The following is a 10,718-nucleotide window of genomic DNA, read 5'->3' as shown; positions in this document are numbered from 1 at the left end:
CAGAGTATTTTCCCCCTTCCTATACCCTGAAAACGTCCTAGGAGAAGTAGTGGCCCTGACCCCAAGCGCTGGAGGGCACTGACAACCGTTTCGTGGGGGGAACGGCTTCATTCGTTCAATCAGAAGTCCTTGGGGAAACCACAGTGGACAGGAGGCTATGGTATTCCCAGAACAGCTGAGTTTGAAAATACAAAATGAGATCTGTTTTGTTTGTTTACGCCTTACTTGAGGGAGCAAACCCAGGTAAGCGCACACGACGGCTACAGTTTAACCCTACTTGAAACAAAGTACCCGGGTCACCCAGGACACTGGCCAGCGCGATTCCACCCGACCAAGCTCCAGCACCCGGCGCGCGCGTCCAGTGGGGGTTGGGCCGGAAGGGCGCGGCGGGGGCGGAGCCGGTGGGCGCGGGGGGCGTGGCTCCGAGGAGGCGGAGACGACAACAAGACCGGCCCTGGAGCTTGGAGGACCTAAGAGGCGCGGCCGGGGCCACGCCCCGGGCGGGAGGGCCGCTCTGTGCGCGCCCGCTCTATGATGCTTGCGCGCGTCCCCCGCGCGCCGCGCTGCGGGCGGGGCGGGTCTCCGGGATTCCAAGGGCTCGGTTACGGAAGAAGCGCAGAGCCGGCTGGGGAGGGGGCTGGATGCGCGCGCACCCGGGGGGAGGCCGCTGCTGCCCGGAGCAGGAGGAGGGGGAGAGCGCGGCGGGCGGCAGCGGCGCTGGCGGCGACTCCGCCATAGAGCAGGGGGGCCAGGGCAGCGCGCTCGCTCCGTCCCCGGTGAGCGGCGTGCGCAGGGAAGGCGCTCGGGGCGGCGGCCGTGGCCGGGGGCGGTGGAAGCAGGCGGCCCGGGGCGGCGGCGTCTGTGGCCGTGGCCGTGGCCGTGGCCGGGGTCGGGGCCGTGGCCGGGGCCGGGGCCGTGGCCGCGGCCGTCCCCAGAGTGGCGGCAGCGGCCTTGGCGGCGACGGCGGCGCGGGCGGCTGCGGCGTCGGCAGCGGTGGCGGCGTCGCCCCCCGGCGGGAACCTGTCCCTTTCCCGTCGGGGAGCGCGGGGCCGGGGCCCAGGGGACCCCGGGCCACGGAAAGCGGGAAGAGGATGGACTGCCCGGCCCTCCCCCCCGGATGGAAGAAGGAGGAAGTGATCCGAAAATCAGGGCTCAGTGCTGGCAAGAGCGATGTCTACTACTTCAGGTATCTCTCTGAGGGTGTGGGGGTGGGGTGGGGGTGCAGGGTCAGGTAGGGGTCAGGGGTCACGATCTGGCCTGGGCAGGGGTTGCAGGATTAGAGCAGAGTCCTGAAGGTATATGACAAGGACCGGGTGAGCTGGTATGGGGAGGGGGTGCTGAGGCCTTGGCAGAGGTTAGACCTCAGTGGAGTGAGGGGCACAAGTGTCTGAAAGGTGAGGAAGGAACGTTCTGCAGAAGACTTCCGGGAAAAATGGTTTGCGAACGAAGGGTTAATGGAAAGGATGGTTAGTTAGGCCACGAAAGGGTTAAAAGAAGGTGTAATTCAACGAAACTCTAAAACCCAGTCACTGTTGGCGCCTGTCCCAGCATGTCCCAGATTCATCATCAGAAGTGCGTTTAATCGTGCCCGTGTGGAAGAATGAGCCATCTACCCGAAGAAAGTTTCAGTTAACTTTGTAGGATCCAGGGAGGTCTCACGTAGAAGTCGGCATTTGTGTGGAATGCTTTGGCGTGGCAGTCCGTCCTAGCCCTTTGACAACGGAAGTTGTCAGACTCCCAGACCAACATTTGTTCCCCCAGTGAACATGGGGCAGTGTCTGGAGACGTTTCTGGATCTCTCCTGGGGAGAGGGTGCTGTTGGCCTTGTGAGGGAAGGCCAGAGGTGCTGCGGTGCTGTAGTAATGAGCTTCCCCCCAGTGCGAGCCAGTACAGCTGAGAAATAGAGCCGAAGTGCTTCAGGGGTTTTCACTTGAATGTCATCTTGCAGTACTGTGGTTACACTGCTGACGCCCTTCATTTGTGATGGGTGGCAAGCTCAGGAAAGGGTCAGTGGCCACTGATACCAGTGGGATTATGAACAAACTAAATGTTCCTCCACACCTTCCCACTTATTGAGTACAAACATGTTATATTCAGTAGCTTGGAGGACCCAGGGTGGAACGGTTTTCAGGCAGGGTAATATATTTGAGTGTTTGAGAACTAGCTCTTAGTCGTTCAGAAGCTGGAATAACGTGAAAATTTTCCTATTGGTCATTCAACTGGCGCGGGGGAAATATGCTTGGGTATAGTAGTTCCAATTCATATATGTGAACAGTGTTTAAGGGGTTAAAAAGTTGTGTACAAGCATGCATCAAAATACATGAGTGTAGTTACTGCTAATGTATGCATAGATATGAGCATATTGTTTTCCCTTTCTCCTTGGTGGTGTTGGTCAAACCCAGGACCTGGTCCATCTACAGACAAGTGTTCTGCCACTGAGGAGCATCGCCAGACCCTGAACACATTCTTGCCGGATGCTCAGATGCAGGAATGATTAGCTTACTCTTTTCAGCACTTGAAGTTAAAAAAAAAAGTGTTGCGTTCCAACTCATTCACTTTTGTTTGAGACAACTTATTTTTAGTGCTGGGGATTGAATCTATTCCTTGCACTCGCTGGGCGAATACTATAAACTGAGTTACATCCTGTTCCCCTACCCCCTCTGAAAATTTTGTGGCAAGTGCCTCACTGAGTTTTCCAGCTGGACTTGAATTTGCCTGGAGCTGGTGATGCTCTTGCACAGCCCCCCCCCCCCCAACCCCCCCCCCCCCCCCCNCCTCGGGCCGGGGGTGCTCCTTCCCACCCCCCCCCCCCCCCCCCCCGGGGGTTGCTGGGATCACAGTTCTGTACCAGCAGGCCTGGCGTTCAGAAAGCTTCAAGTATGAAGGTGATTGTGTGGCTTTCAGTTTGTCCATCACTGCTCAGTGCAGTGCTATGATGTTGCTAAAAATAAAACAGTAGCTGCTAGCTGGCTGTAGTGGCCCACGCCTTTAATTTCAGAACTCAGGAGGTGAGGCAGGCAGAGTTCCTAACCTGGTCTACAGAGCAAATTCCCTGCCTAACAGCCAGGCTTACACAGAGAAACCCTGTCTTGAAAAACAAAACAAATTAAAAGGCTGCTGCTGTTAGATAGATACATTTGTTTCATTTAATGCTGCTTCCAGTTCTTCTTTGCTTAGGGTTTGTTTTACTGTTACCTTTTCTAGTAGGCAGGCTGCACAGGCTTTGTCAACTACTGCTGGTGTCTCAGAGACAGTTCTATTCCACAGAGTCTTTTGTATCTGAGGTTGAATCCATTCTCAGTTGGACATTGTAGAATTTGTATTTCATCGCTTACGGAACTTGTGTTGCGATATGGTTTGTTTGGTTTTGGAATGATGTATTTATTCAAATGAACTTTGCATTATAGAAAAGCTTGCGTTTTTATTTTTCTTTGGATACATAGCTGGAAAAGAAATTCAAAAGTCAAACTGGGTGTGGTTGCGCACGCCTGTAGTGTCAGCTACTCAGGAAGTTGAGGGGACAGGATCACTTGAGCCAGGAGATTGGATCCAGCCTGGTTAATGTAATGAGACTCTTGTTTCTAGAAGCACAACATTAGAAGCTGGTGAGATGGTTTGGCAGCCACAGGTTCTTGCTGTCAAGCTGATGACTGAGTTTGATCCCTGGAACCCACCTGGTGGAACGTGACTGATCTTAGAGGGTGTCCTCTAGCCGCCGCCTCCTTGCCACCACTACACCCTGGCCACCACATATACACCAAGTATTAAACACACACACACACACACACACACACCAGCCGGAGCTTTGGACTGTTGTGCTTATCTAGGGCTAAAAGAGTGTTGTCTGTGGTTTGTTGTCTGCTTGTGAGATGTTACTCTGTTGCCTGCTGTGAGCGTGAAGCTTGTACCGCATGAGTTTCTTTAGTTGTGTGACGGACTAGTGAAACTCAGCTCACACTACTTTTCCACCTTAGTTTTACATATTGGTGTCCATGTGGTACCTGCCTTAAACCAGGAGTTCAGAATGTCTGCTAATGGTAGGTTGAGTGGGAACCCTGCTGGTAATGTGAACACCGTCACCCAGCTGTTCACACAGACTCTAACATTACTGACCCCCGAATTAGCCTGCTCCTGGGGAGATTAATTTGAACTAAGCCATGCCTATTTACTGAGGGTGTGCCCACACTTATTAATGCACAGGGAAAGCCTCAGGTTTTGGTGGAATATGTTTTGGCTGCGTCTTGAAACTGTGTAATAGAAGCACCTCTGGTTGCCAGTTAAGCACTGTAATTACGCCTTCTGTCAGGATTACTGAGATAGTGCTGTGGCGGTTCATATATTATCATCCAGAGCATGTTTTCAAAAAGGGTGTGGTTTGTTAAACTACTTGGTCCACTGGTACAGTTTCTGAAAAAAATTCATTGCCACATTTGAACCCATAAAGCAGTAATTTTCTTATTGGGCTTGTGATCCTTCATTTCCAGGATTTGGCTTTTTGTGCAACACATACTGGTTTGTGTTTCTGAAATACTTTCCTCTTCATAGGGTTTGTTAGGAACTTGTTCTCTCTCGCCATCTCCTCTCCCCCTCTGTGCAGCACTCGTTGGTCCTGGTACTAGGCATATAATCCCATGCTGTCTTTGAAGTTGTGGCAGTCCTATCTCCGTGCCCCCCAAATGCTAGAATTGCAGGCACACACTATCCTTCTTGGCTGGCTTCACTTTCTTGAACTCAGGTGTTGCTGAGGTCCATAAAAATCACAAACGATCTGAATAGAAGTAGGAGTCTCCAGAGGAGGCAGCTGGGTGTAAGATTAGATCTGGGCATGGTTCTCCACCTCCTGGACCCAACAGTGGTGCACTGGGAACAAGCCACAGTGTTCCCCCATGCTCTTGTTTGTCCACTTATCAGTGGGTCTGCTTGTCACACGAACCTCAGAATATTTGACACAAGGATTAATACTGTTCTTGCTCAGGTAACCAAATAGGCAACACATTCGGTAAGGAGAGACCATTACGTTTCTTTTTGCTCACAGTTCCAGAGGCTACAGTTCACTGTGGCTGGGAAGGCCCTATTCCAGGTTATTACCCCTGACCCAACCTTCAATATTTGAAGCAAATTTAATACAATATAATTTCATTCATAAAGAACTTCAGTAAGTTGCTTGTGGCCGTAAGACTGAAACATGGAAATTTTATAACCACACATAGTTCAGTATTGCAAAACGAGAAGAAAAGTCAGCAGTCACATCACGGTTACTCCTGCCACAGTGGTGCTCTCTCCATGGGTTCAGAGGAGGGAAACACATTCACTGTGAGGGCTGTGGGGTCTTCATGGCAGACAGAGGACGTTAGGTTCCTAAAAATAGGAGTCTCCAGAGGAGATCTTGGAGTTTGGAGTGTTGCATTATAGACCAGGTAAAAGATGGGAGCATTCAGCTCAATCTTGACAAAATGAATTAACCAACATGGTTGGAGCAAAGGTCATGGGGTAAGAGAAGTGGAAAGTAGGGTTGAAAGGTTGAAGGAGCCAGGTTACAGAGCCTCAGATGCAGGGCTAATGGGGAAAATCCACTGAACACTATTAGTTTTATATTTTCAATTTATTTTAAACTTACATAAAATATAAAATTATGTACTTATATATTCTAAAAACTAAGTTTACGTTGAAGGCTTTTAAAGAGTAGCTATGGTTCAAGTGTCCTGCTTTAGGATGGACATTGGGATACTTTAGAATGCAGAAGCTAGCAGATAGTCTGTCATGTGGTTAAGACCATGTTGACTGTAGCCATGTGCAGGATGGGTTCAAAGTTGGTTAGTAACCGATCAGACATGGAGAATAATATGAAAGTCGATAGCAAACTACTGGGGCATGTTGTGCAGGGGCTTCTGAGTGTTCATTTTAGGGATGAGTGCGTGTGCAGGGGTGCGGGGGAGCTGTGAGGAATAGCTGAGTCAGTCTTCCTGTCACTGCACACTGTTTTTGGAAGCAGGAGTATGCATTTTTAAAAAAAACTATTTGGCAATTTTCTGACAATTAGGATTTATACTTAAGTACAAAAGATAATTCAAGGTTTACATTTTAGCTTCAGATAAAATTTGGTTCCTTGGGGAGTTGTTTTTAATGTTACAGAAATCTTTTGCTTTGAATGTTTACTCAAATTTGAACAAATTAAAGGGGTGGGGTAAAGAAACAACTTAGAAAGTTTAAGGGTTAGAGAGATGCTCAGTGGTTAAGAGCTCTGGCTGCTCCTCTAGAGCCCAGTTTCCTTCCCAGCTCCCACATGGTGACACCCAGCTGTCTGTAGCTACAGTTCCAGGAGCGACAAGGGCACTGCAGACATGTGGTACTCCTCTGCAGTGCAGTCAAAATGCCCATACATTTAAAAACATAAAAGTATTCTTTTAAAAGCTTGAAGTTTTGGTTAATCTTTTCCAGTGTTCAAGTATATAGAAGTTTTGTGTGTGTGAGGGTTTTCCTTAATTCCTTAGAAAGTTCTTGATCGTGGTGGGTAGTCCTGTGGTTCTGAGTGTGTTCTTCATCAGCGTACTAGCCCTCTGCCTTCGGAGAGGCCCTGTCCCTTACAGTCTGCTGTGTGTCATTCCACTGGAGTGACTCCATGCCCACAGCTCATCTGTCAGAAACGGCCTTGAAGATAGGGTTGTGCGGTCTTTGTAACAGCTACTAACGCTGTAGCTCACTTGTCATCAGCATGTGTCCTGCTGTTAGCAGAGGGGCTTCAGAGGATGGGTTCAGTTGCACACTGCAGGTCTGTGGAGACAGGGTGGCACAGTAGAATACAGTTGTCTGCTCAGGAGATGACGGTTCCAGGTGGGTTCACAATGTGACAGAAATGCAGATGGCACTAAGCATTCTGGTATCTCAGGTACAGTTTCTAGATTTTCTTTTACATAAAGTTTCTTCTGGGTAGTTATATTTAAGAATCTTTAGCATGGAGTTATGTTTAACAGTCACTTTAAGCAGTTTGACAGAAATTAAAGGAGGCTGGGTTCAAGCGATGAAATGTCTTCATATGAACTGAGATTCGACTCATAGTTTGATTTTTAATTAAATAGTGGATAACATAAATTAAGTGCATGATTGCAAGTTAGTTCAGGAATGGGGTAGGTTAACAGGGAAATTTTCTCTGTGGTTGAAACTGAGATAGTATTCATTACTTTGGTCAGAGCAAACTGAAAATGACTAATCTATCTACTAGTGTTAAAAAAATACTGTAAACTTAAGTTATGAATTGATATTTCTAGAATAAGTAATTGACATCTTAGAATAAAAGCTTAGTCACTTTGCAAGTCCTAGTATTTCTGTGATGCGGACGGGGAGCAGTCATCTTAGAGGGTGATGGGAATGTAGTCCCTGTCTGTGCTCAGCGGGCACTCAGGCTCAGTGCTGCTGTGCAGCTGGTGTGAATCTCATGAACACATTTCCTACTTACCTGTTCTCTTGGGCCTTGTCCTCCTATTGCCTGTCCCTGTCTCCTACAGCAAGGTCCCTGGTGTTCAAATTCCCTGGGGTAGGCAGGTTTACTTTCTTGAAGCTTGTTACTGAAAGGACAGTGGCTTGTCCTGAGTTTCTGCATGGCACAATCTGCCAGATGCCCTGCAGAGTCCTGTCTGTATGACAGGAGTGAAGCAGAATTTGGGAGGCACCACTTGATATTGCTAATCTTGTAAATTTCTGCATTTTACCCTTCTTGGATTATAAGTATGTGAGAGTTTCATCCTGGGCCTTGTGCTTGCTGGGCCAGCTCTGTACCCCTGAACTGTGTTTGCAACCCAGAATAGTCTTGATAGTGAGTCCTGTCCATGGGTATTTAGATCTCTGGAGTCTGAGGAGAAGTGTCCAGAGTAACCTCCTTAGTGAGTTTTGCTCTGTGGAAGCCTTGACACTGAGGTACTGGCATATTTTTAACGTGACTTTTAACACACAAGGAAACACCTCTTGCACATTCAACTTTGAAATTCATTGGTTCTTCCCGAAATGACTTTCTGTTTGTCTCAGCCACATGCTAAGCAGTGTGGTGCTTATCTTTTTGGTAAAGGTTATACTGCCTGAATATTTTCAAGTTCTGAAAATAAGTCAGCTGAAAGAAGATCCACACTGGAGCTTAAGTTTTTATTGCATTAAAAGGATCTTTAGGCGGATATTCGATTAAGGATTGTCATTTTATTTTGTGGAAAGATATTTTCTTGTTCTTTTTTATATACTGGAGATACTGAACCTAGGGCCTTGTAGATGCTAGGTGAGCATCCTGCTACTGAGCTATATCCCTCTTTCCTTCTTAAAGCCACCAGGCTGGGCTTGGACTCTCTCTTGCTTCAGCCTCTAGGTAGCTGAGATCACAGCGTGCATTACTGGCTTAGCTTCCTTCTCTCTTTCTCTCTCCCACCCCCCCCATTCCCTTATTCACTACGTGTTAAAGATGACTATTTGATAACAAGGGCTTCATGGGTATTCTAGCTTAATTAAAACCATAATCATATAAATGGCTGATAAATACAATAATTATAATTTTTCAGATTAATTTGAGTGATTTAGTAAGATTTATGTAGTAAAACTGACTAAAGGTGATTTTTTTATTTTTAATTTTAAGTATATGATTCATCCCAGCATGCCTGCAAAAGAAAACTACATTCCTTCTTACTCAATTGATAGGTTTCTTGCTCTCAGTTACTTTGTTCAATGGTTGCCTTTGTATAATGACTTTTGAGAGTTTATCAAAAGGGGTTTATAATATTTGATTGTTGGAAATATATTGGAATCAAGGAAACATACAGGAATTGTAATGAAATAAAATTTCAGAGGACTGCAATTGTTTTTCGTTTGGACTGGAGAATAACAAGGCGCATGACGATTTAGGTGGGCTTGAAGGACATAATATCTCATTGACAGGTTCATCCCATCTGGAAAGATAGATAGATTATACCTTTGGAATCAAAAGTACATGGCATACTTCAGTAACTGAGGTTGTAATTTAGGATACCAACGTCGACAGGATAAAGTCTGTAAACAGTAAATTTGATTGAGTTCTTTTGATGATGTACTAAAGGAGGGGAAGGCATTTTGTCACCACTGGGGAATCTGAGAATTTGAATTTGGTGCTGGATGGGTGGCGGAGGAATATGGGAGATGAAGGTTGTTAGTGTTCATCCAGCTTGGAGGAGTAGATGCTACATGGGCAGTGATGCCACTGGCAAAGATTGGAAGCATGTGGTTGATAGTGATGATCGAGCTTGAGGCAGTGTTGAAAGTACCCTGATGGCTTCGCTTGTGGTGCTATGCCTATTTTCCAGTGTAAAATGCAGTTGGATTTGAGATAGTCTGTGTGTGATCATATCTTCTTTCCCAGACTGGATTTTGGTTTTAGCTACTTTACTTACTCTTATGGGCTGGTTGGTATTGGTTGTAATCTTCATCGTTAGTTGAATTTTGTAAACTTTGAATTGTGTTCCAAGAGTACTTAAGTCATGGGATTGTGAACAACAAAGGTTAATAGGTCTTCCAGCCATCCGGAGTCTGTGTTGACAGAATATCATGCAATGTGACAGGTGACATGCTTTGTCTTTAGACCTGAGCCTGAAGTTAGTTCAGTCCAGCGTAATGTTGTATTGTTTTGTTCCTCAGTGTTTTAAAGTTCTTTGTTTGTTGAATTATGTTTTACTTATTTTGACTAGTTAGTGCAAGGTTAAATTCTAGGTGTGGCATGCCAGCCTCTGTGAGATGCTTTCTGAAGTTCTAAGGGGTTTCTTCTGCAGAAACAGTCACAGTTTGTTCTAGCTATTTGGTTTATAAAAGTTTTTAGATAAGACTTTAGGGATATTGTCCCTAAAAAGCAATTTCTTACAGATTAATGACACAGAACTCCATTTTAGGGAGTCTGTTCTCTGCAGTTCTGGCACTTTTACAGTTTTCCATCTTTGGCAGTTCTTGTTTATAAGAAGTAAATTACTTATTTATTGGTTTTTTTGAGGCAGGGTCTCATAGCCCTGGCTAGACTAGAAGTACCCTTGTAGTTGAAGCTGACGTTTTGCCTCCATCTTAAGTGCTGGGATTACAGGCCAGACCTGTGCCATCACACCTGGCTAAAAAGAAATTATTTTTGATAGGCCTAATTTACTTAATTTTTTTTTCTCTTTAGATCTCTGTGCTTTTTAAAGTTTTACTTTTGAGATTATAATATAACTGCAACATATCTCCCCTTTCCTCCTTCCAAATCCTTCCATATATTCCTCTCAGCTCTCCTTCAAATCCATGGCTTCTTTTTTCATTAGTTATTATTGCATGCATATATACATTTATATCCCTAAATATAACCTGCTCATTTGATATGCTTATTTTAGACAGTTTGTCAAACAAAAGTCATGTCAATTTTATAAATAGGTTCACAGATGTTCTTGTTTTTCTTTTTAGTTGTAGTTTTAGTAGAAGCATTTACACATCATAATTTCCTTTTTTCTATTATAGATACTATAAGTTTATGCCAGATTATGTGGAGTCCAAATTCATGTTTTAAACTAGCTACTGACTTTAACAGTTTCTGAGCTCTTGACATTGTGCATAAACCAGTGTTTTCAAAAGACAGTTTGGAAAGAAGTTGGTGGGAATGCAGACTCTTGTAGGGAGTGTGCTGCATGGGCTGTGCTCAGCTCTCAGGCAGTTAGCTGTGTAATCTGTAGCAGCATGTGTAGTGTGCTCTAGCG

General features: G+C 45.8%; 1 protein-coding gene across 1 annotated transcript in view; it reads left to right on the top strand.

Moving 5' to 3' along the window:
• The first annotated feature begins 528 nt into the window (after positions 1–528).
• Mbd2 (methyl-CpG binding domain protein 2) overlaps positions 529–10,718 on the top strand; it is a 53,103-nt gene continuing 42,913 nt past the window's right edge. The window contains exon 1 of the mRNA XM_050121707.1: positions 529–1,186. Coding sequence (XP_049977664.1) covers positions 642–1,186 — 545 coding nt within the window. The 5' untranslated portion in view covers positions 529–641. The remainder of the gene's footprint in view (positions 1,187–10,718) is intronic.

The sequence above is a fragment of the Alexandromys fortis genome, unplaced genomic scaffold (assembly GCF_014885135.2).
Source record: "Alexandromys fortis isolate MF-2015 unplaced genomic scaffold, M_Fortis_MF-2015_v1.1 scaffold_202, whole genome shotgun sequence".
In the NCBI taxonomy this organism is placed as follows: domain Eukaryota; kingdom Metazoa; phylum Chordata; class Mammalia; order Rodentia; family Cricetidae; genus Alexandromys; species Alexandromys fortis.
This window is presented reverse-complemented; position numbering and strand designations above follow the sequence as displayed.